Source organism: Tursiops truncatus, chromosome 17, assembly GCF_011762595.2.
Source record: "Tursiops truncatus isolate mTurTru1 chromosome 17, mTurTru1.mat.Y, whole genome shotgun sequence".
Taxonomy (NCBI): Eukaryota; Metazoa; Chordata; class Mammalia; order Artiodactyla; family Delphinidae; genus Tursiops; species Tursiops truncatus.
Window position 1 is genome coordinate 38,265,248 of NC_047050.1, and position 26,270 is coordinate 38,291,517.

General features: G+C 38.2%; 1 protein-coding gene across 7 annotated transcripts in view; it reads left to right on the forward strand.

The window, feature by feature from the left end:
- Positions 1 to 2,412: 2,412 nt before the first annotated feature.
- INTS8 (integrator complex subunit 8) overlaps positions 2,413 to 26,270 on the forward strand; it is a 64,947-nt gene continuing 41,089 nt past the window's right edge. For 3 of the 7 annotated variants that reach the window (XR_002174330.3, XM_019925118.3, XM_019925117.3), the window contains exons 1-10: positions 2,413 to 2,688; positions 5,082 to 5,256; positions 7,081 to 7,221; positions 7,541 to 7,612; positions 15,144 to 15,195; positions 16,022 to 16,204; positions 19,207 to 19,314; positions 20,787 to 20,942; positions 23,025 to 23,125; positions 23,540 to 23,681. Coding sequence is in view for 6 of the 7 variants with exons in the window: in XM_019925118.3 (XP_019780677.1) it covers positions 2,559 to 2,688; positions 5,082 to 5,256; positions 7,081 to 7,221; positions 7,541 to 7,612; positions 15,144 to 15,195; positions 16,022 to 16,204; positions 19,207 to 19,314; positions 20,787 to 20,942; positions 23,025 to 23,125; positions 23,540 to 23,681 (1,260 nt within the window). In the remaining variant the exon portion in view is untranslated. Of the gene's footprint in view, positions 2,689 to 5,081; positions 5,257 to 6,529; positions 6,622 to 7,080; positions 7,222 to 7,540; positions 7,613 to 15,143; positions 15,196 to 16,021; positions 16,205 to 19,206; positions 19,315 to 20,786; positions 20,943 to 23,024; positions 23,126 to 23,539; positions 23,682 to 26,270 lie in introns of those variants that run through there. The other 4 variants (XM_033843338.2, XM_033843335.2, XM_033843337.2 and 1 more) reach the window with 4 other exon arrangements.

The following is a 26,270-nucleotide window of genomic DNA, read 5'->3' on the forward strand; positions in this document are numbered from 1 at the left end:
AAATATGTAGGGCTGGAATAGTTGTGGCGCGTGGGCTCAGTAGTTGTGGTTCGCAGGCTCAGTAGTTGTGGGACATGAGCTTAGTTGCTCCGCGGCATGTGGGATCTTCCCAGACCAGGGCTTGAACCCATGTCCCCTGTATTGGCAGGCGGATTCTTAACCAGTGCACCACCAGGGAAGTCCCTACCACATCTTCCTTATCCATTCCTCTGTTGATGGACATTTAGGTTGTTTCCATGTCTTGGCTATCGTAAATAGTGCTGCTATGAACACAGGGGTGCACGCATCTTTTCAAATTATAGTTTTATCTGGGTATATGCCCAGGAGTGGAATTGCTGGATCATAGTTCAACTCTATTGTTAGCTTTTTGAGGAACATCCATACTGTTTTCCACAGTGGCTGCACCAATTTACATTCCTACCAAGAGTGTAAGAGGGTTCCCTTTTCTTTACACCCTCTCCAGCATTTATTATTTGTAGACTTTTTAATGATGGCCATTCTGACTGGTGTGAGGTGGTACCTTATTGTAGTTTTGATTTGCACTTCTCTAATAATTAGTGAAGACAAGCATCTTTTCATGTGCCTATTGGCCATCTGTATGTCTTCTTTGGAGAAATGTTTATTTAGGTCTTCTGCCCATTTCTCAATTGGGTTGTTTTTTTGTTATCGAATTGTATTAGCTATTTGGGTATTTTGGAAATTAAGCCTTTGTTGGTCTCATCATTTGCAAATATTTTCTCCCAGTCTGTAGGTTATCTTTTCATTTTGTTTATGGTTTCCTTTGCTGTGCAAAAGCTTATAAGTTTGATTAGGTCCCATTTGTTTATTTTTGCTTTTATTTCTATTGCCTTGGGAGACTGACCTAAGAAAATATTGGTATGATATCTGTCAGAGAATGTTTTGCCTATGTTCTCTTCTAGGAGTTTTATGGCGTCTTGTCTTATATTTAAGTCTTTATGCCATTTTGAGTTTACTTTTGTGTATGGTGTGAGGGTGTGTTCAAACTTCATTGATTTATATGCAGCTGGCCAACTTTTCCAACACCACTGGCTGAAGAGACTCTCTTCCTATTGAAATTTTATTAATTTGAGTCCTCATGATTTTATTACTCTAATACATGATTTCCAACCTGTGTTCTTTAGAGCCTAGGATAGAGTTTCAGGAGTGGGGGGAGTGATGCAGGGATGGTTTTTACAGTGAGAAGAGGACTAAGGCCAGGACCCCAGGAAGGACCAGAATGAAAGAGCGGGAGAGAGGCATGGCAGAATCCAGAAAGAGGATTGCACAGGAAGAGAACAAGGCAATGGTTGCCACTGAAGCACTGATTTACTTTCACGTATGGAGGAGCTACTTCCATTTATCTTTCCTAAACCCGTTCAAAGCTCTACCATTTCATTCTGGAAAAGACCATAAGCCATCAGTCTTATCCTCTCTATCGAATGTTGGAAGCAGCCTGAGTACAGTGGAAAGATCACTAAAGCTCTGGCCCCACCCCTCGATTGTTGGGAAACCTTGGACAAATGATAACTCTGAAACTTCAGTGTTTTCATTGGTTAAAACATGTGTAACAGGGTCGTTTATAGGAGAAAACTAGAATCATGTATATGAAGAAAGCACTATATGATATTTGCTAACATTTGCCCATGTTTCTAGATGTCAGGCCTTGTTTAAAAAGCTTACCTGTATTATCAAGTTCTGTCTTTAATTCTCTTATCAACCCTAAGATAGGCACTATTATAATTCCTGATTTACAAATATGAAAACTAAGGTTCAGAGAGGTTAGTTTGCACTCAATATAGATCGTGTGCACCATCTATGAATACTTCATTAAAGTATTTTTTTTCAACTTCGTTAAAAAAAAAACACCAGATTATAGAATGAAGGTAAATGTAAAATGGGCTTAATAACTCTAGCCGGGATATCAAGAGAGTTAATTAGGCGCTAAACACTGAGAGCTAGTCCTGAGAAGCAGCAGAAAAGCTAGATCTCACGTGGGCCGTCAGCTGTCTCGGAAAGGGGGCGGGGACGCTGGCGCCCAAGACACGAGGGCACATCCGCCGAGAGGACCTAGGTAGTAGGAAATCTCAGAAATGAAGTGGGAAAATTTAAAGCACCGAAAACAAACTTTGCCTAGATTACAGTTTGAACCTGTAGCGTTCACTGCCTTTTACGAAGACAATGAGGCCTATTAATGAGGCTATTTCATTTGCTCGCTGAGAAACTCCCAGGGAACCGGAGAAACCAACCTGCGACCCAGCTTACCCGCAAGCCGTCTCCCAAGGCAACCGGGAGGAGGCGTGGTCTGAGGATAGGTCCCGCCCTCTTTCTCCAACTCAAATAACGATTGGCTTGGAGGCACGGCGGTGGCGCCGGGAGGCGGATCCAGGATCCCCAGCTCTGGCTGGGCCGCGCAGCCATTTTGGACTGTGTGGGTTTCCGGGACGTTTCGAGTGCGTGCTAGGTCTCGGGGGTTCCGCAGATCACAGGCCCAGGGCCCGCGTCCGAGTGTCAGGTTGGAGCCGGGAAACGTCCCAGGGGGTAGCGGCGGCGGGGGCAGGATGAGCGCGGAGGCGGCGGACCGGGAGGCGGCCACCTCCAGCCGGCCCTGCACCCCGCCGCAGACCTGCTGGTTCGAGTTCCTGCTGGAGGAGTCGCTGTTGGAGAAACATCTGCGCAAGCCCTGCCCGGGTAAGCGCGGCGCCTGCAGCTCGAGCGGAGCGGGACCCGGTCACCGGCGCTGCCCTCCCGTCTCTCACCATCCCGCGCCTTCTCGGCCACGAACCTGCGGCTCGGGAGGCGGGGACCGGAGCCGAGCTCTGGCTAGGCCCCCGGCTAAGTGTTAAACACACCAGTGCGGGGGCACTGCTGTGGGAGGCCAAAGAAAGGCGCAAAACAAAGGAGCTTCCGCATCCACCCCCTTTTACTGTTCGGGGTTTTAACACCTGCGAGATGGCCTTGTGAGAGTATTTGGGTTGGGGAGGCTGGCTCGAACCCTCCTCTTGACAGAACCCCGCACAGTTTGGGGAGATGGGGAGAAATCAACGATTCGGGGGCTGATCCTGACCCTAATTAGTTAACTATCTTAGGTTCCTATTTAACTGTTTTATTCCTCAACGAGGAGACTTTACCGACTCTTAATTATATATTTCAAAGTTAAGCTGTAAATCAAAATGAAGAAATCTTTGAAAGCAGAAAAAAACTACAGTTGCAAGATGGTTCTTGTATAATGATGATCATGATTAATATCCCAGTTAATGAGTACTCTCAGGGAAGGTGGAAAACGCCAGGCATTTCTGGAAAGAGGTACTGGCATGAAAAAGTAAGTTCCTTGGATGATATTTTGCTGATAAAGTTCGAATCCAGTTGTGGCTTGTTCAGTCTAATAGACTGGCTTTAGTCTCCTGGTGGAGACTGCTGTGCGAGAAGTTAGTGTACTTCACTTGGGCAGTTTTACCACCTATATTATATTATGTTCTTTTAATTAATTGATTTTGACTAACGTTTGTTGAGTCTTTCTGCGTGCCAGTCACTGTGCTTAATGCTTCATATCTGTTATCTCATTTAATCAGTCTTCATAGTAATCCTGTGAAGTAGGTGGCATTATCCTCTATTTTGCATGACAAACAGGTGCAGAGGTAACTTTATGCAGGCCCCACTAATTAAGCATTAAAACAGTGATTCTAAAGATGACATCTCTTTCCTTTAATTGACATTCGTTGTTTGCTGAACTGGAAATCTATAACCATTATGTTCTTCCCTGTAAAGTGCTTTCTTCTGCAGGAATCTGTTATCCTTTCTTCCTTACACCCTTCCTGATCTTTCCCTTTAATCCCCAGGCACACTTCTTATAAATCATAATCCTTAGTTATTCTACCTACACAACTGTTTGGATTTTTTTTTAACTTTCTTTTTAATTGAAGTATAGTTGATGTACAATGTTTCAGGTGTACAGCAAAGTGATTACGATATATATATATATATATATATATTCCTTTTCAGATACTTTTCCATTATAGGTTATTATAAGATATTGAATATAGTTCCCTGTACTATACGGTAGGTCCTTATTTATTTTATATGTATCTGTCAATCCCAAATTCCTAATTTATCCCTCCCCCCCTTTCCCATTTGGTAACCATAAATTTGTTTTCTTTGTGAGTCTATTTCTGTTTTGTATTTTTTTTTTTTTTTTTTGTGGTATGCGGGCCTCTCACTGTTGTGGCCTCTCCCGTTGCGGAGCACAGGCTCCAGATGCGCAGGCTCAGCGGCCATGGCTCATGGGCCCAGCTGCTCCGTGGCATGTGGGATCTTCCCGGACCTGGGCACGAACCCATGTCCCCTGCATCAGCAGGCAGACTCTCAACCACTGTGCCACCAGGGAAGCCCCTATTTCTGTTTTGTAAATAAGTTCATTTGTATCACTTTTAGATTCCACATAAAATGATGTCATACGACATTTGTCTTTCTCTGTCTGATGTACTTTTCTTAGTATGATAATCTCTAGGTCCATCCATGTTGCTGCAGTGGCATAATTTCATTCTTTTTTATGGCTGAGTAATATTCCAATGTATATATGTACCACATCTTTATCCATTCATCTGTCAGCGGACACTTGGGTTATTTCCATGTCTTGGCTATTGTGAATAGTGCTGCTGTGAACTTATGGGTGCATGTAACTTTTCAAATTAGAGTTTTTGTCTTTTCCAGATATATGCCCAGGAGTGGGATTGCTGGATCATATAGTAACTTTATTTTTAATTTTTTAAGGAACCTCCATACTGTTTTCCATAGCGGCTGCACCAGTTTACATTCCTGTCAATCATGTAGGAGGGTTCCCTTCTTTCCACACCCTCTCCAGCATTTATTATTTGTAGACATTTTGGTGATGGCCATTCTGACTGGTGTGCGGTGATACCTCATTGTAGTTTTGATTTGCATTTCTCTAATAGCGATATGGAGCATCTTTTCACATGCCTGTTGGCCTGTTTGGATTCCTTTGTGGTCAAAAACTAATACAGTGAATCCTTTGGATCTTCATAATTAGAACTTAAGTTCAAGAATTATTTTCTTTTAAATCCTAGATCCTGCACCAGTTCAACTTATAGTCCAGTTTTTGGAACAGGCTTCTAAACCTTCAGTTAATGAACAGAACCAAGTTCAACCTCCACCTGATAACAAGAGAAATCGTATTTTAAAGCTTCTTGCTCTTAAAGTTGCTGCACATTTGAAGTGGGACTTAGACATATTAGAGAAAAGGTATACAAGATTTAAATGAATTTATTTTTAGTACTGTTAGATATCTTGGTTTATTTCAATATGTGTTCTTATAATATTGGCCCTTAAAATGAAAATTATTTTTCTCTGCATTCTTGGTAAAATATGCAAGTAGTTTTCAAAAGGTGTAAGAAAATATTCGACTATTAGATGAATTTAAATAACCTTTTAAAGTATAAACTTGGTGTTATCAATAATGAGCCATTTTATTATTGTTCTTTTCTTTGATGTGCTAAGTAGGAAAGTCCATGCCTAAACAGTTTTAAATGTTCAGTTTACTTTTACATATCTGAAGAAAATGAATAAAAATTAATGATGCATGGTACATAATGTATGGATGATTCCTTATTGAATAATTCAGTTTATTTTACTGGGCATAAATCAATCACTGTCTCCCAAACTCTTAAGCTGTCTTATTAGAATCAGTGGTTATTTGTTTACAAATAAATAATTTCAAAGGCGTAGTTATAAAATGATTTGTTTTCATCCCCTTCTCACAATTGAAAAAGAAATACCTTATAGAACATTTGGGAAAATTCAGAAAATAAGAAATAATAGAGGAGGGGAGAGAAGTATTTTTAACATTTTTGTGTGATTTATTTTTAAACAAAATTGTGAACATATCTTATATACTGTTTTGATTTGTTTTATTTCATATAGCAGGATATCATGAACACGTTCCCATTTTGTTTTTTGGAGTTTATTCCATTGTATAGATAATTTATTAACTGTTCCTCCATTGACAGTTTTCTCTAGTTTTTCACTTTTTTTTTTTTTTTTTTACCGGTACCCGGGCCTCTCACTGTTGTGGCCTCTCCCGTTGCGGAGCACAGGCTCAGCAGCCATGGCTCGTGGGCCCAGCCGCTCCGCGGCATGTGGGATCTTCCCGGACCGGGGCACGAACCTGTGTCCCCTGCATCGGCAGGCGGACTCTCAACCATTGTGCCACCAGGGAAGCCCTAGTTTTTCACTTTTATTAATGACAGAGCCTTAAATGTCTATGTCCGTAAACTTTATCTGAATTTCGAGTTACAGCCTTAGTATAGATTGTTAAATTGCTTGGTCAAGTGGTATAAACATTTTTAAAGCACATTATGCATGTTACCAGATTGCATTCCAAGAGAGTTGTATTAGTTTATACTCACACTAGTAGTATTTAAACATTGTTTTTGCACCATATCTTCTATAGCATTAAAATTAGAATTTAAAAAAAAGTTTTATGCTTTAATCTAAGGGGAAACTTATCCATTAATAGATTTGAGGCATATCAACAGGTAGCAGTGTGTACAAAAAAGCATGATGTATGTGTTACACTTGGAAAATTGAGCATTGATTGGCTATTTGATGGTAAGCAATTAAAATTTTTTTAGATGTGAAATTTATACTGTCATTATGTTAGGAGGTAATTTTTTGGAGATATATTCTGAAATACTTGTGGAAAAAATGATTTAATATTGGGAATTTGCTTCACAATAATATGGGAAGGAGGGAAGTGGGTGGAGTGGAGATGAAACAAGATTGGCCATCAGTTGATAACTGTTGAAGCTGGATGATGGGCACATTGGGCTATATTATATTATTCTGTCTACTTTTGTATATGTTTAAATTGTTTTCATAATGAAAGCTTAAAAAATCTTTTTGATAGGTATATTTGATAGGTATATTTTCATATAAGTTGTTGAAACAGGTTAATAAAATGGTCTGTAGATTTACTCCTTTAACAGTATAATTACTTTGAGTGAAAATACTGAATTGTGTATTTTGTGATTACACAGCTTATATATCTTTTGATTCTTCCTTTTTAAGTTTGTCTGTTCCAGTATTGAATATGTTACTAAATGAACTGCTGTGCATCAGTAAAGTTCCTCCCGGAACAAAGCACATAGACATGGATCTGGCCACTTTACCTCCAACCACTGCCATGGCTATACTTCTCTACAATAGATGGTAAATGTTTTCATAAACCTGAAATGTGTTGGGCAGCCTCTCTTTAATTGTACTCTGACTTCCAGGGATATGCTTTTAAGTTACTTCTACTCTAGGGATCTCTCAGAGGATCTTGGAAACAGTGAATCTGTTGGTGGAGAAAATTTATGACTGCATAGATGAAAAGAATTCTGATAAAGATGTGGATGACTTACAAAGTTTTTATTATATATCAATTAGAATTTCAGATAGTTTTTAAGTTTTCTAAGGAGCACTTGAAAAAAAACTTGAAGTGATATTTACAGTGTGTTAACTTTTGGTTTTTTGGTCTTTTTTACAGGGCAATTAGGACAATTGTTCAAAGTAGTTTTCCTGTCAAACAACCAAAACCTGGACCTCCTCAGTTAAGTGTGTAAGTTGGCCATTTTTTTTTTTTCTTAGATTCCATATATATGTGTTAGCATACGGTATTTGTCTTTCTCTCTCTGACTTACTTCACTCTGTATGACAGACTCTAGGTCCATCCACCTCACTACAAATAACTCTATTTCGTTTCTTTTTATGGCTGAGTAATATTCCATTGTATATATGTGCCACATCTTCTTTATCCATTCTTTCGATGATGGGCACATAGGTTGTTTCCATCTCCTGGCTATTGTAAATAGAGCTGCAATGAACATTTTGGTACATGACTCTTTTTGAATTATGGTTTTCTCAGGGTATATGCCCAGTAGTGGGATTGTTGGGTCATTTGGTAGTTCTATTTGTAGTTTTTTAAGGAAGCTCCATACTGTTCTCCATAGTGGCTGTACCAATTCACATTCCTACCAGCAGTGCAAGAGTGTTTGCTTTTCTCCACCCCCTCTCCAGCATTTATTGTTTCTAGATTTTTTGATGATGGCCATTCTGACCAGTGTGAGATATCTCATTGTAGTTTTGATTTGCATTTCTCTAATGATTAATGATGTTGAGCATTCTTTCATGTGTTTGTGGGCAATCTGTATATCTTCTTTGGAGAAATGTCTATTTAGGTCTTCTGCCCATTTTTGGATTGGTTGTTTGTTTTTTTGTTATTGAGCTGCATGAGCTGCTTATAAATTTTGGAGATTAATCCTTTGTCAGTTGCTTCATTTGCAAATATTTTCTCCCATTCTGAGGGTTGTCTTTTTGTCTTGTTTATGGTTTCCTTTGCTGTGCAAAAGCTTTGAAGTTTCATTAGGTCCTATTTGTTTATTTTTGTTTTTATTTCCATTTCTCTAGGAGCTGGGTCAAAAAGGATCTTGCTGTGATTTATGTCATAGAGTGTTCTGCCTATGTTTTCCTCTAAGAGTTTGATAGTTTCTGGCCTTATATTTAGGTCTTTAATCCATTTTGAGCTTATTTTTGTGTATGTTGTTAGGGAGTGTTCTAATCTCATTCTTTTACATGTAGCTGTCCAGTTTTTCCAGCAGCACTTATTGAAGAGGCTTTCCTTTCTGCACTGTACATTCCTGCCTCCTTTATCAAAGATAAGGTGACCATATGTGCGTGGGTTTATCTCTGGACTTTCTATCCTGTTCCATTGGTCTGTCTTTATGCTTTTGTGCCAGTACCATACTGTCTTCATTACTGTAGCTTTGTAGTATAGTCTGAAGTCAGGGAGCCTGATTCCTTCAGCTCCGTTTTTCGTTCTCAAGATTGCTTTGGCTATTGGGAGTCTTTTGTGTTTCCATACAAACTGTGAAATTTTTTGTTCTAGTTCTGTGAAAAATGCCAGTGGTAGTTTCGTAGGGATTGCATGAATCTGTAGATTGCTTTGGGTAGTATAGTCATTTTCACAATGTTGATTCTTCCAATCCAAGAACATGGTATATCTCTCCATCTATTTGTATTATCTTTACTTTCTTTCGTCAGTGTATTATAATTTTCTGCATACAGGTCTTTTGTCTCCTTAGGTAGGTTTATTCCTAGATATTTTATTCTTTTTGTTGCAGTGGTAAATGGGAGTGTTTTCTTGATTTCACTTTCAGATTTTTCATCATTAGTGTATAGGAGTGCCAGAGATTTCTGTGCATTAATTTTGTATCCTACTACTTTACCAAATTCATTGATTAGCTCTAGTAGTTTTCTGGTAGCATCTTTAGGATTCTCTGTGTATAGTGTCATGTCATCTGCAAACAGTGACAGCTTTACTTCTTCCTTTCCAATTTGGATTCTTTTTATTTCCTTTTCTTCTCTGATTGCTGTGGCTAAATCTTCCAAAACTGTGTTGAATAAGAGTGGTGAGAGTGGGCAACCTTGTCTTGTTACTGATCTTAGTGGAAAAGCTTTCAGTTTTTCACCATTGAGGACAATGTTGGCTGTGGGTTTGTCATATATGGCCTTTATTATGTTGAGGAAAGTTCCCTCTATGCCTACTTTCTAAAGTAGGTTTCTATCATAAATGGATGTTGAATTCTGTTGAAAGCTTTCTCTGCATCTATTGAGATGATCATATGGTTTTTCTCTTTCAATTTGTTAATATGGTGTATCACGTTGATTGATTGGCGTATATTGAAGAATCCTTGCATTCCCGGAATAAACCCCACTTGATCATGGTGTATGATCCTTTTAATGTGCTGTTGGATTCTGTTTGCTAGTATTTTGTTGAGGATTTTTGCATCTATGTTCATCAGTGATATTGGCTTGTAATTTTCTTTCTTTGTGGCATCCTTGTCTGGTTTTGGTATCAGGGTGATGGTGGCCTCGTAGAATGAGTTTGGGAGTGTTCCTCCCTCTGCTATGTTCTCGAAGAGTTTGAGAAGGATAGGTGTTAGCTCTTCTCTAAATGTTTGATAGAATTCGCCTGTGAAGCCATCTGGTCCTGGGCTTTTGTTTGTTGGAAGATTTTTAATCACAGTTTCAATTTCAGTGCTTGTGATTGGTCTGTTCATATTTTCTATTTCTTCCTAATTCAGTCTTGGCAGGTTGTGCATTTCTAAGAATTTGTCCATTTCTTCCAGGTTGTCCATTTTATTGGTATAGAGTTGCTTGTAGTAATCTCTCATGATCTTTTGTATTTCTGCAGTGTCAGTTGTTACTTCTCCTTTCTCATTTCTAATTCTATTGATTTGAGTCTTCTGCCTTTTATTCTTGATGAGTCGGGCTAATGGTTTATCAATTTTCTCTATCTTCTCAAAGAACCAGCTTTTAGTTTTATTGATCTTTGCTATCATTTCCTTCATTTCTTTTTCATTTATTTCTGATCTGATTTTTATGATTTCTTTCCTTCTGCTAACTTTGGGTTTTTTTTGTTCTTCTTTCTCTAATTGCTTTAGGTGCAAGGTTAGGTTGTTTATTCAAGATGTTTCCTGTTTCTTAAGGTGGGATTGTATTGCTATAAACTTCCCTCTTAGAACTGCTTTTGCTGCATCCCATAGGTTTTGGGTTGTCATGTCTCCATTGTCATTTGTTTCTAGGTATTTTTTGATTTCCTCTTTGATTTCTTCAGTGATCACTTCGTTATTAAATAGTGTATTGTTTAGCCTCCACGTGTTTATAGTTTTTACAGATGTTTTCCTGTAACTGATACGTAGTCTCATAGCATTGTGTTCGGAAAAGATACTTGATACAATTTCAATTTTCTGAAATTTACCAAGGCTTGCTTTGTGACCCAAGATGTGATCTATCCTGGAGAATGTTCCATGAGCACTTGAGAAAAATGTGTATTCTGTTGTTTTTGGATGGAATGTCCTATAAATACAAATTAAGTCCATCTTGTTTAATGTATCATTTAAAGCTTGTGTTTCCTTATTTATTTTCATTTTCTGTCCATTGGTGAACGTGGGGTGTTAAAGTCCCCTACAATGAATGTGTTACTGTCTATTTCCCCTTTTATGACTGTTAGTATTTGCCTTATGTATTGAGGTGCTCCTATGTTGGGTGCATAAATATTTACAATTGTTATATCTTCTTCTTGGATCGATCCCTTGATCATTATGTAGTGTCCCTCTTTGTCTTTTCTAACAATCTTTATTTTAAAGTCTATTTTGTCTGATATGAGAATTTCTACTCCAGCTTTCTTTTGGTTTCCATTTGCATGGAATATCTTTTTCCATCGCCTTACTTTCGGTCTGTATGTGTCTAGGTCTGAAGTGGGTCTCTTGTAGACAGCATATATATGGGTCTTGTTTTTGTATCCATTCAGCCAGTCTGTGTCTTTTGGTGGGAGCATTTAATCCATTTACATTTAAGGTAATTATTGATATGTATGTTCCTATTCCCATTTTCTTAATTGTTTTGGGTTTGTTATTGTAGGTCTTTTCCTTCTCTTGTGTTTCTTGCCTAGAGAAGTTCCTTTAACATTTGTTGTAAAGCTGGTTTGGTGGTGCTGAACTCTCTCAGCTTTTGCTTGTCTGTAAAGGTTTTAATTTTTCCATCAAATCTGAATGAGATCCTTGCTGGGTAGAGTAATCTTGATTGTAGGCTTTTCTCCTTCATCACTTTAAATGTGTCCTACCAGTCCCTCCTGGCTTGCAGAGTTTCTGCTGAAAGATCAGCTGTTAACCTTATGGGGATTCCTTTGTGTGTTATTTGTTGTTTTTCCCTTGCTGCTTTTAATATGTTTTCTTTTTATTTAATTTTTGACAGTTTGATTAATATGTGTCTTGGTGTGTTTCTCCTTGGATTTATCCTGTATGGGATTCTCTGTTCTTCCTGGACTTGATTAACTATTTCCTTTCCCACATTAGGGAAATTTTCAACTATAACCTCTTCAAATATTTTCTCAGTCCCTTTCTTTTTCTCTTCGTCTGGAACCCCTATAATTCGAATGTTGGTGCGTTTAATGTCGTCCCAGAGGTCTCTGAGACCGTCCTCAGTTCTTTTCATTCTTTTTTCTTTATTCTGCTCTGCAGTAGTTATTTCCACTATTTTACTTCCAGGTCACTTATCTGTTCTTCTGCCTCAGTTATTCTGCTATTGATCCCATCTAGAGTATTTTTAATTTCATTTATTGTGTTGTTCATCGTTGCTTGTTTCATCTTTAGTTCTTCTAGGTCCTTGTTAAATGTTTCTTGCATTTTCTCTATTTCCAAGATTTTGGATCATCTTTACTATCATTATTCTGAATTCTTTTTTAGGTAGACTGTGTATTTCCTCTTCATTTTTTAGGTCTGCTGGGTTTTTATCTTGCTCCTTCATCTGCTGTGTGTTTTTCTGTCTTCTCATTTTGCTTATCTTACTGTGTTTGGGGTCTCCTTTTTGCAGGCTGCAGGTTCCTAGTTCTCATTGTTTTTGGTGTCTCTCCCCAGTGGCTAAAGTTGGTTCAGTGGGTTGTGTAGGCTTCGTGGTGGAGGGGACTAGTGCCTGTGTTCTGGTGGATGAGGCTGGATCTTGTCTTTCTGGTGGTATGTTTTGGGGTGTCTGTGGAGTTTTTATGATTTTAGGCAGCCTCTCTGTTAATGGGTGGGGTTGTGTTCCTGTTTTGCTAATTGTTTGGCATAGGGTGTCCAGCACTGTAGCTTGCTGGTTTTTGAGTTAAGCTGGGTTCTGGTGTTGAGATGGAGATCTCTGGGAGATTTTCACCGTTTGATATTACGTGGAGCTGGGAGGACTCTTGTGGACCAGTGTCCTGAAGTTGGCTCTCCCACCTCAGAGGCACAGCACTGACTCCTGGCTGCAGCACCAAGAGCCTTTCATCCACATGGCTCAGAATAAAAGGGAGAAAAAGTAGAAAGAAAGGAAGAAAGAAAGAAAGAGAATAAAATAAGATAAAATGAAGTAAGATAAAATAATTAAAATAAAAAATAATTATTAAGAAAAAAAATTAAAAAAATAAAAAACAAAAAGGACGGATAGAACCCTAGGACAAATGGTGAAAGCAAAGCTATACAGATAAAATCTCACACAGAAGCATACGCATACACACTCACAAAAAGAGGAAAACGGGAAAAAATCATAAATCTTGCTCTCAAAGTCCACCTCCTCAATTTGGGATGATTCGTTGTCTATTCATGTATTCCACAGATGCAGGGTACATCAAGTTGATTGTGGAGCTTTAATCCGCTGCTCCTGAGGCTGCTGGGAGAGATTTCCCTTTCTCTTCTTTGTTCACACATCTCCCGGGGCTCAGCTTTGGATTTGGCCCCGCCTCTGTGTGTAGGTCACCGGAGGGCATCTGTTCTTCGCTCAGACAGGACGGGGTTAAAGGAGCCGTTGACTCGGGGGCTCTGGCTCACTCAGGCTGGGGGGAGGGAGGGGTGCGGTTGCGGGGTGAGCCTGCGGTGGCAGAGGCCGGCGGGACGTTGCACCAGCCTGAGGCGTGCTGTGTGTTCTCCCAGGGAAGTTGTCCCTGGATCCCGGGAACCTGGCAGTGGCGGGCTGCACAGGCTCCCCGGAAGCGGGGTGTGGATAGTGACCTGTGCTCGCACACAGGCTTCTTGGTGGTGGCAGCAGCAGCCTTAGCGTCTCATGCCCGTCTCTGGGGTCTGGACTGTTAGCCGCGGCTTGCGCCCGTCTCTGGAGTTCCTTAAAGCAGTGCTCTTAATCCCCTCTCCTCGTGCACCAGGAAACAAAAAGGGAAGAAAAAGTCTCTTGCCTCTTCGGCAGGTCCAGACTTTTCCCCCGACTCCCTCCCGGCTAGCTGTGGTGCACTAACCCCCTGCAGGCTGTGTTCACGCCGCCAACCCCAGTCCTCTCCTTGCGCTCCGACCGAAGCCCCATCCTCAGCTAGCAGCCCCACCTGCCCCGGCGGGTGAGCAGACAAGCCTCTCGGGCTGGTGAGTGCCGGTCGGCACCAATCCTCTGTGCGGGAATCTCCCCGCTTTGCCCTCTGCACCCCTGTGGCTGTGCTCTCCTCCGCGGCTTCGAAGCTCCCCCCTCCGCCACCTGCAGTCTCCGCCCGCGAAGGGGCTTCCTAGTGTGTGGAAACCTTTCCTCCTTCACAGCTCCCTCCCACTGGTGCAGGTCCCATCCCTATTCTTTTGTCTCTGTTTTTCCTTTTCTCTTTTGCCCTACCCAGGTATGTGTGGAGTTTCTTGCCTTTTGGGAGGTCTGAGGTCTTCTGCCAGCATTCAGTAGGTGTTCTGTAGGATTTGTTCCACGTGTAGATGTATTTCTGGTGTATCTGTGGGGAGGAAGGTGATCTCTGGGTCTTACTCCTCTGCCATCTTTCCCCTGTCTCCCTAGCACAGTTTAAATGCCTAAGAAATATCTGATAAGTAAATGAATAAATGGAAGAAATCATTATTTCTAGGCAACATTATTTTGTAATGCTACCTACAAATGTCATCTAAAAATATCATGAGTAGAGGGACCCTGGTGGCGCAGTGGTTAAGAATCCGCCTGCCAGTGCTGGGGACATGGGTTTGAGCTCTGGTCCAGGAAGATCCCACATGTCGTGGAGCAGCTAAACCCGTGCGCCACTACTGAGCCTGAGCCTGAGCAACTACTGAGGCTGCACTCTAGAGCCTGCAAGCCACAACTAGTGAAGTCCGTGGGCCTAGAAGCCTGTGCTCCGCGACGAGAGAAGCCACTGCAATGAAAAGCCCACACGCAGCAACGAAGACCCAGTGCAGCCAAAAATAAAAATAAAGTATATATATCTCATTATTAGAAAATCATTTTCTGGGTAATGTTTTGATGCTTAGCATTTGTGTTATATTTTTGTTTGTTTGCATGTCTGTATAACCATGCAGATGTTTATCTTTTGTTACTTTTTAAACACCAAAAAACTGAGGAAATGAATAAATGAAGAAGTAAAAAAAAAAAAAAATGAGAGGTTTTTTTTTTAATACAAAGTAAATGAGAAAATAATGGTAAAGGAGCATCAGCATTGAGTTTTTGTTTGTTTTTTAAGCATGAAAAGAAGTAGCATTAAAAACATTTTTATTTAAATTCAACCTCACTTTCCAGAATTATCTTTAAGTTTTGAATTTTCAGTCTTTCAAGTAATGTTTGATACTCTTCAATCATTTCTCTTTTAGTATGAATCAGATGCAACAGGAGAAAGAGCTAACAGAAAATATTTTGAAAGTGGTGAGTATTGGCATCAGTTATACTCTAACCTTTCTGGGACATATTTAGAGCATGTGTAGGTGCTTCTTCTAATCTTAGGGATATAAGAGTTGGCAAGGTCTAGATGCAGTGGCATTTACATTTTTACTTGTTAGAACATAGTTTGGTAATATTCTAAATAGTACATTAAAAAAAAATTAATTAATTTTGGCTGTGCTGGGTCTTTGTTGCTGTGCCTGGGCTTTCTCTAGTTGCGGTGAGCAGCGGCTTCTCTTCATTGTGGTGTGCGGGCTTCTTATTGTGGTGGCTTCTCTTTGTTGCAGAGCACGGGCTCTAGGCACACGGGCTTCAGTAGTGGTGGCTCGTGGGCTCTAGGGTGCAGGCTCAGTAGTTGTGGTGCATGGGCTTAGTTGCTCTGCGGCATGTGGGATCTTCCAGGACCAGGGCTCAAACCCGTGTCCCCTGCATTGGCAGGCGGATTCTAACCACTGCGCCACCAGGGAAGGCCCCTGTGTGCAGGATCTTTTAGTTGTGGCATGCAGGATCTTTAGTTGCAGCATGCAAACTCTTAGTTGCGGCATGTGGGATGTAGTTCCCTGACCAGGGATCAAACCCAGGCCCCCTGCACTGGGAGCGTGGAGTCTTAGCCACTGGACCACCAGGGAAGTCCCTCTTTTTTTTTTTTAAGGTAATTTTAACAAATATAATTGCACTCCTGCTATGTTAGAAACATTTTTAAAATAGATTAATACACTAAGCTACTAAGTATCCTGTAAATATTTTTTGGTTATATAGTCCAGTGCTGCCATTTTTGTATTTTAATAATTTGTTTATTGAACTTTTGTAGCTAAAAGAACAAGCTTCTGATTCTATCTTGGTACTAGAGGCAGCCCTTAAATTAAACAAGGATCTTTATGTCCACACGATGAGAACGCTAGATTTATTGGCCATGGAGCCAGGCGTGGTAAATGGAGAGACTGAGAGTTCCACTGTTGGATTGAAAATCAAAACCGAGGAGATGCAGTGCCAGGTATTTATTTCAGTATTTAATCAACGCATGGCAAATTTTTGGAAAATCTTATTTTTAATTAGAATTTATTTCTGCCCTTGTCCCTTTGATTTTGACTTCAGATGCTATTAAGACTTCGCATTGCATTTAATTTGTGAATTTTATAAGACCTCACTTGAAATTTTTCTAAAAGAAATGCAAGGAAAATTTCATTTGATCTTTTGTCTCTGAACTGGTTTCCCAGTTGTATTTAGGAGACTGACAATGCATGAATATGTAACTAATTTACAGTTCATTCATATTATTAGAAATCTAATCATACCAAAAAAACAAAACAAAACTAATATTGTACTAGACTTTGAAAAATGTGGGCTACTAGAGAAACACCTAGTTTTTCAAAGATCTTAAGGTTGCCTGCTTTCTGTAACTCTGTGCTGTAATTCCTTTGTTGCTTTCAGTTGTTGTTTGTTGTTAGATATTTTTTGTATTGATGTCTTCTTTTTCCCTGCTGGATTGTAAACTCTTTGAGGTCTCTTTTTTAAATATATTTGCCTCTTTCTCACTTTCCAGCACAGACTCTTGAGTATAATAAAAATTTTAAAATATTTGATGATTGCCTAGAGAGGGCCACTAGCCTTTTACATTCTGTGTTCTTTTTACATTTTATGTTCATTGTGTGAGTCGGCATGACTTCTTTAATCACTATTTCCCAATCCTGAAATGGCAGAAATAGCTCTGACTTTAAAGGGTTTGGAGGTACCTTTTCAGATTAGCTGGTTCTGGAGGTGAAAATAATCCCTTTTCAAGACTTGTTAAGATGGAGTCTTGTACAGTAGGAGGAGGAGTCAAGAGGCATTGACAGTTGGCAACCACTTTAAATGGTCAATTAAACTTCCATGGAGGAGGTTTCTGGTACTGTCATATCTTATACTCACTGAGTCTGTTTAAAAGTCTTGGTAACATGTCTGATTTTCACAATGTAGTGGATGATATGACCTGAAAAAACAGAACTCTTACATAAATGTGCTAGGTAAACCCTATCAAATATTCTTTTAATTACATAGCTGAGCCATAATTTCTGTTTTTTGAATAGCAAATTAGTACTAATACTCATTTCCTGGCATGTTAATGTTTAAAGTGCATTTGCAGTCTTTATGTTACTAAAATTTACCTGACTCAAAAGAAAAATCTTCAATTTTTCCTTAGTTAAACCATAAGTATTACTGTCCTTCAGGGCAGCTTCATTAGCAGATTTGGTTTTTTTTGTTTTGTTTTCATCTATTGACCACATCTTAACTGTAGAATTTAAAGTCGTTTTAATGGCTAGTCAGTATAATTATACTTGAAAGTATCTTTTTGGTATCTTGTACTCTGCCTGGAAAGGGAAATTATATGTAACTATAATATGTATGCATATGTATGTGTGTTTATGTGTGTTTAAATCTTTCTTTATTATGTATACACACACATACTATTTTTAAAAATTGCTTTAGCACTCTTTTACCCTAGATGGAAGGAAGCGCTCTAGAATGAAAATTAGCCCAACATTAAATGTGGATTAAATAGTGCAAAGCAGTATTCTAGAGGCTGAGAAGAATTAATCTTGATTTGTTGAACAGGGCAGAATAGCATCTGTAATGCATATCAGTAAAGAGTAGATCAGTCATGAATACCAGAGACTATTACAGCTTAGGAGTTCAGAGGGGGAATGAGTATCTATTGGCTAAGGTTGGTTTGGTGTAAATGGAAATACGGGGTGTGGAATGAAGTTCATTTGTAGATCTGATGTGAATGGGGAATTGAGAAAACTGGTGTGATTGAAACAGAGGAGAATAGAGAGGTTTGGAGAGAGAAATTAGTCCAGATTCTGAGACCCTTGAAGATCAGGCCTTGGGGTTTGAACTTTCTCTTACCTGGGGGAATAATTTGAAGGCTTTTTAAGAAAGTCATATTGAGAAGACAGATCAGTCAGCCTTGTGTAGAGTAAATTTGAGATAGAGTATTAGGAACCTAGAGATCTGGCTTCAAGTCTGGGCTCTGCCAGTGTTTGGTTATATGCTCTTTAGCAGAGATGTTACTTTCTGGACCTTAGTGTTCTTGTTCATAAAATGGCCAAGTCGAACTCAGTCTTTGAGTTCTGCATTCAGTAAATCTAGGTATCAATTTATGAACGTTCTTGGAAAAATATACAAGTTCTATTAGAAAAGGACAACTGGAAATGCACTATCGTTTTATAGTCATTAATTCAAACTTCTCAATATTTTATTCTGGCCAGTTCTGTGATAGTAGACATTTGCCCCTTCTGTCCCTTTTGGAGAGACACCCCGGTGGCTGTCCGCCTATTCTATGTTAGAAGAACCCCGTACCTTCTGAGACTTGATGGGAGGCAGAGCCTGTTTCCTATAATAAAACTGAGAACTCCAGACACTAGCATTCTCTAGCCCTTATCCTGCTCCAGGGCAAGTGTGTCACATAGGTGTGACAGACAGATACATTTAGTTTAGACTGAATTAGGAGCTAGCTCATAAGTCAGTGAAGTGGAGAGGGTAGATAATCCGTTGTGCTGGTGGGCCAAGAGCAACAGTGACAGTAAAATCTAGTTTCCAGGGGCAGCCCTGGCAGAAGTGGAGCTGCTGCTCTCAGTGTCTAGTGCTGGTGGCTGCAGGTGACATGATCTGTGGAGTCTAGTGTTGAGGTGGCTGCAGTGGTGTTTCACTGCATCAGTTTTGGTTCTTGTTCTGGCTGCTTGCTTCCCTTCCCCTGTTTGTTTTCCAAGCCTGATTCTTTGGCTTTCCCAATAAATCTGTAGGCCACCTGACATCCTGAGGGTAAATCTGTTTTCTGCTTAATTCAGTCAGAGTTGACTTCTGTTGCTCGTGACTAAGAACATTGATTGTTTCACTGCTCATTGAAATGGTTTTTTCTTTTTTGCTGTATGTGTACCTGTGTTTTGCCTTTGAGTTTTGTCAGCTCTTAAGTTCATGAAAAATTACTGAGCAAATTGGTATTCATTACCATTTTAGGTGTGTTATGATTTGGGTGCAGCATACTTCCAGCAAGGCTCTACAAATCCAGCTGTCTATGAAAATGCCAGAGAAAAATTTTTTAGAACCAAAGAACTAATTGCAGAGGTAAATACAGTCATAACAGGCATATGATTTTCAGTTCTTTAAAACATCTATATGTTTTTTGGCTTGAATTTTTCTGATGATAAAAAAACCCAGTAAGTGTTCATTGTTGTAAATTTGGTAGTTCAAAAAAGTAGTGAAAACATCAAAAAAAATCTGTAATACCCCTTTTGTGGTTTTAGCTTATTTTTTTCCAGTTTTTATTCTTTATGTTTTTATACAGTTAAGCTCATGCTGTAATATACTATTTTGTATCTTGCTTAAATATTTGAATAGATATTTTAAAGGTATTCTGTTATATAGTTATGCTGTGATTTCATTTTCCTAATGTTTGGGCATTTGGATTGTTTACTGTTTTTATTATAAAGTTGCAAAATTTATATCTCCAAGCATAAATTTTTGTTTGGACTTTAGATACTTTCAAGTTAAATTCCTGTAAGTAGAATTACCATGTCAATGGTCATTATTTTTTTTAAAGGATGTAATATGTAAAGCCAAATTGCTTGCTAGGTACATTTCTCCGAAGGCACTCCAATCAGCAGTGAATTTTTTTAAATTGCTAATTTCATGTGATCTAGAATATCTTTTAAAAATTTGCATTTCCTTGGTTCCTAGTAGGGTAAACATTTTCATGTATTTGTTGTTTGCATTTTTCTTTTTGTGATTCAGAAAACTTAATTTTAAAGTATATAACTAGGTTTCTGTATGCCTGGTGCCCAGAAAAATTGCCACTTCAATCTTTCCTTTCTTCACCAGAGACATTGATTAAATGTACTAGAGATTTACTTTATTGGGAATCCCCATTTTACTTTGCCTGGGGCACTCATCAGATTTCTAATTTTATGGCATTTCAGGTATAGTAGTTTAAAACTTTAATTTTTTAAAAAAGTGTGTCTCTTAAAAAAATTTTTTTCTGTTTTGGTGGAAGCATTTCTGTTTATTCCACTTGAGTGAAGATTGAGTTTTCTTTGCTGCCCCCTTTAAATCTCTGCAAGTATATGTATTTTAAAATATTTTAAGCTCGTTTTTAACAGTGTTCACTCTTTGTTAGTATCTTAATTTTCATACTTACATAGAGTAATAATAATGTCTACCTTTATGTTGACCTGAAAACTCTAAACCAGGAGTCAGCAAACTTTTTTGTAAAGGGCTAAATAATAGATATTTTAGGCTTTGTGGGCCATATACAGTTTCTGTGGTGTAGTCTAATTTGTTGTTATGGTTTTTTCCCCCCCCTTTACAACCCTAAGAATTGTTCTTAGGTCAAGAAATCTATAAAAACAAGCCATGGGCTGGATTTGGCCTGTGAGCAATATTTTGCTGACCCCTGCTCTAAACCTTTTAATTTTTTATGGTTCCTCCAGCCCTGAATTTTCCATTAGCATTTTCTTGTACTGTTAAAATGTACTAAATGGGTGCTAGACTATTGTTTCTATTACACTGATGAATAATGATATATACCTCTTACTTTACAGATAGGTTCATTATCTCTTCATTGTACCATAGATGAGAAGCGGTTAGCTGGCTATTGTCAAGCGTGTGGTGTTCTTGTACCTTCTTCTGATAGTGCATCTCAGCAATTGACTCCATATAGTCAAGTCCATATTTGTTTGAGATCTGGCAACTATCAGGTAAGATGTGTGATGGGATACAATAGTGTAATCGAAAAGCACTGGAATCCAGACAGCTGAGTTCATATCCTGACACACCATTTACAGTTGTGCCGTTTAGGGCAAGCCAGACTGTCAGATTGGCCTATAAAATAGTTTTAATAATTAAGCTTCTTATGAGAATCAAATGAGAAGTTATAGTTTATAAACTCTAAGGCAAAGCACTGGACAGATGTTGACTCATTGATATTCTCCTTTCTTGAAGGTATAGAATTTGCCCATTTTAAGTGCATTCTGTAAGAAACTCTGTAGGTAGGACTTTTAAAATTACAGGTAGAGAACTTTTAGTTTTATGGAGCCTAAAGTCTTGTGTCTGATCTGAAAGTATGGCCTTGTAACCCTGCCTTATTAGCCACTGCAAACATTAAGACTGAAGGAGAAAGTGAGCAGAGTGGTTTTGGTAGGTTTGGGTAGTGTATTACATAGCCCATTTTGCCAGGGAGTCTGGTCATCATCTCAGTTTTAATCATGCAAAGGGCTTAAATTAGTCTGTTGAGATTTTTATTGCACCCTCTGTGTATATATCTTTAGTTTTGTAATGAAAATCACTGGGAATTAGAATTTGTACTTTTAAAATCTTTTTTGGAAAGCCTTCATTCTAGGAAGTGAACAGTGCCTTCATGTTATTTAATTCAAAACAGAAATTATGAAATGACAAAGCTATAGCATACCTTCAGTTTTGTGTCTCCAAACGGACTTTTAGCCTAGGTTTTTAGTTCAGTCTTCTCAACTAGAGTTTATTTTTTTTCAGAGAAAATAGAAGAGAGGGGATATGTACTTCCTCTCCCTCCCTCTGGCCTGTTTTTTGCAAATTCTGCTTTGCCCTAGGGAAGAAAATTAAACTTTCTTGAAGATAGATTTCAGATACAGATGAAGTTATTAAACACTAGAGATCTTTCAGTTACGTATTCCTAGTACAGGCTTATGGAGGGTGGGGATCAATTATGATAAGATATAGAATCTTTAAAACGGTCCCTGGAATGGTAAGACCTTGGAAATATTAGTCATAAATAGGCACATATTACTGTGAATACAATAAAGTGCCAAAATGTGTCACTCAGAAAGTAGTGTAATGGGTAGCTAGGAAAGGGGAAAGAGCAATTTTGTTGCATCTCTGAAATTTATCACTTCAGTTATGTATGCAGGAGTATCTTAGAAATCATGTTTACCTTTTTTTGTTTTTTTGGAATAAGATTCTGTTTGTATTAACTATATATTTTTGTTTTGTGCTGATGAAGTAGTTATTGAACAGTTGTAACAAATATGTCTTCTCACATTTAGGAAGTGGCTTACTTTCCCCTGTGTAGCCTGTGTTTTGCTATGGAGGTGAAACAGTGGTTGCTTTATAGTTTTGAAGCCATTTTTGTCAGTGCTTTTGTGGTAGAGCTGAGTAGCTTTAGCTGTTTCAAGAAATCCCCACACTATCGAGATAAAGAGTTGATAAAGAACAGAAAAAGACTCTAATAATGTGGGTGTTAATGTAATTCACTAAATAATATATTTTAAACCATTTAAATTGATTAGAATAGTTTCTTAACATGTTATATTTAGATGAATTATTTTTAATTAATTATTTTAGTGTTTTAAAAAGTTTGTTGTATGAACCCCTCCCCGTTTTTTTGGCTGCACTGCGCGGCCTGTGGGATTTTAGTCCCCCTGCAGTGGAAGCCCAAAGTCTTAACCGCTGGACTGCCAGGGAAGTCCCTGAACCCATATTTAAAGTGGATGAGAAGAATTTAAAAACTTTCTCTCTAATAACATAGCTGAATTACTTCTTATTCATTGATTCTTCTCTCACCTCTCACTTTTGATCTTCAATTTTGAAAAAGGGTGGGGGGTGCTATTTGTAACGTAATTTTAAAATTTTAGAAAGAGAAGTTTTTCCTAGCAAGATTTTTTTTTTCCTAGCAAGATGTTTTAATGATTTTCTTCACTGTGTAATTTCTATTATAGAAAGACTTTTAAAATTTTATTAAAAAATTTTTTTTTGGAAAGATTCTTTCATGATTTTTGAAATGGATGCAATTTGTGTCTGTGTTCTAGGAGGTAACAAAGATTTTCGCTGAAGACAATTTAACCTTCAGTTTACCTGTGCAGTTCCGGCAGTCAGTCCTAAGAGAGCTCTTTCAGAAAGCTCAACAGGGGTAAGGAAGTGAATTACTTTTTGATTTTTGAATAAAAGGGTAAGTGCATTTCAGATTTACCAAAAACATCCCTCCAAACTACCTGTATGTCTGACACAATACTTTCACTTTTTTTTAGTATATGGGAAGTTAACATGGCCAGAGGAGCCACTTTAATGTTCATCTGATCCATTTTAAAAGTGCTTGGGGAAAAAAATTTACATAGCAGAATTTGATTCTGTTACCTAATCTTTATAGCTAAATTGTCCCTTTACAAATTCAAGACCTTCCCATGACTTAGGTATTTACTAACGTGCCGGAATATCATAAGATCTTACCTCTCAAGAGTAAATGGCTTATTCTTGTGATTTTAGTTGTGCAATATATTCCTTTTTATTAAAAAAAAATTAGTGTATCTGCTTTTGTATTCTACAGAAATGAAGCTCTAGATGAAATCTGTTTTAAAGTCTGTGCCTGTAACACAGTCCGTGATATATTGGAAGGTAGAGCGATTGGTGTTCAATTTAACCAGCTATTTCTTAGACCTAATAAAGAGAAAATAGACTTTCTTCTTGAGGTAAGACGTTTTTTCCCCTTTTGATTTATAATTTTGCTTTAAGTTTACCAATGATCTCTTAGCTACCAAATCCAGTGCCCTCTTTTCTGTCTTCGTCTGACTTGCCCCTCTGGCTGATAGTTGTTTCTACTGATAGACCACGGTCTCTAACCCTGTTCTCCATCACTGGGTTTTCCATAGTCCTCCATTGACTTCTCTTTTACGCTCCCTTTAATGTTTTTATTTACAAAAGTTTTGTCCTTGGCTCACTCAACTTATCATATCACTTTTTATTCTCATCCAAAACTTCAATCACCTGCTCACTAAAAACCCTTGGATCATACTTCTTGCCTCTCATGTGAGCTCCAGAATCTGTGTTTCTACTGGATCTTTCTCTTTCTTTAATAGTCTTAATGTAATAAACCTTGAGAGGAGTACATAGAGTACAATTAGTACCATTTAGTTCTAAACATACAACACTGCCAATGCTTTAGAAGTCCTTCTTATGCTCCTTACCAAACCCTCTCTGCCTCTCCTTGAGGAAACCACTGTCCTGTGTTTTGTGATAATCATTTCCTTGCTTTTCATTACAGTTGTATCACCTTTGTATGTACCCTTAAAGAATATTCTTTAATTTGCCTGTTTCGAACTTTACATAAATGAAATCATACAAAATAAATTCTTTGTCTCTCAGTGAACATACTTGAGATGTTTTTTCAAGTTGTATGCAAGTACAGTTTTTTTTTTTCCATTGCTGTAAGGTGTTACAACATTATATGACCATGTCACAATTTATTTATTCTTAAGATGATGGACATTTGTGTTATTTACAATTTGTGGCTATTGTGCTTCTTGGAAAATACTGTACACATATCCTGGTGCACCCACATACGATTTATCTGTTACATTCCTGGAGAAGGTTTTATCTCATTGAGGTTTTAACATCCATTTCCTTTATTACTGAGGAATTCAGCAGCTTTTCATTTATTTTTTGCACATATAGATTTTGTTTTTTTTTTTTTTTTTTTTTTTTTTTGCGGTACGCGGGCCTCTCACTGTTGTGGCCTCTCCCGTTGCGGAGCACAGGCTCCGGACATCCAGGCTCAGTGGCCATGGCTCACGGGCCCAGCCGCTCTGTGGCATGTAGGATCTTCCCGGACTGGGGCACGAACCCGTGTCCCCTGCATCAGCAGGCGGACTCTCAACCACTGCGCCACCAGGGAAGCCCTAGATTTTGTCTTTTGAGGTACCCATTCCAAGTGGTATGCCTCATTTTTCTGTTGAATTGTCTTTTTTTTTTTCTTTTGCAGGAATTTTTTATATATTCTGTCCTTTACTAGTTTTAAATACTGCAGGTATCTTTTCTGCGTTTCACTTCTCTTTTAACTTTTTATTATTTTAAAAGTTCTTAATTTTAATATAATAAAATTTATCAATCTTTTCCATAAAGGAAAAGATTAGTGGATTTCTGTGTCTTGTTCAAGAAAGCTTTTCATATCCTGTAGTCGTGAAAATTGTCCTATATTTTACCTTCTAAAAGCTCTAGAGCTTAGCCTTCTTTTCACATTTAGGTCTTTAAGCCACCTATGATTGATTTTTGTGTATTAACATGAAGTAGGGGGTCTGATGTCATTTTTTTCCTCACTTGTTCCAGTACCATTTATTGTAAGTTCCATCTTTTTTCTGCCGATCTCCAGTGCTACCTCTCTTGAATGCCAAGTATCCATACGTGTGTGGGCCTGTCTCTGGGCTGTGTTCTGTACCACTTTTCTGTTTGTTTACCCATACATCAGTATCCCTGTCTTGATATCATCTGAAGTACATACCTTGTTTTTCAAAGTTGTGCTGGTTATGCTTGTCTTTTTGCGTTTTCTTGTAGACAGTTGACTCATTGTCAAGTTTCTCAAATAAGCCTGTTGGATTTTTGTTTGGAACTACGTTACCTTTAAAAGTCAATTTGTGAAAAATTAGTATCTTTACAATATTGAGTGTTCTAATCTGTGAACTGGTATAGGTTTTGATTTATTTAGATGTTCTTTAATGCCCTTTAAAGCTTTATAATTTTTCCATAGAAGTCTTTTTATTTTATTTTTTTATGAACTTGAAAATAGTTTATGCATTGGTATAGAGGTATAGTTGAACTCTGTATATGATTTCGTTTCCAGCTACTTTGCTAAACTCTTAAAAATTCTGTTTATCTGTAGGTTCATTTGTTTTTCTAAATAGTCTTTATCTGTAAATAACGCATTTTGTTTTCTTCATTTTCTAGCCTTTTCATTTTTATTTCTGTGTACTTGTTCTTACTGTGCTGACAATGATCTCCAGTACAATGTTTGGTAGAAAGGGCTCTGATGGGCTTCCTGGTTTCATTCTTAGTCTCAAAAGCTTGTACTCTTTTACCGTTTAGAATGATGTTTATTATAGGTTTTTCTTATCGTTACTCCGTATCTGATTAAGGAAGTTTCTGTTTATCCTTAATTCACTGAAGGCTCTTATTTTAAAAAAATCATGAATTATTTTTAGATTTTATTAAATGCTTTTTCTATGTCTATTATGATAAGCATGTAATTTTTCTCTTCTAATTGGTGAATGTAGTGAAGTATATTAATT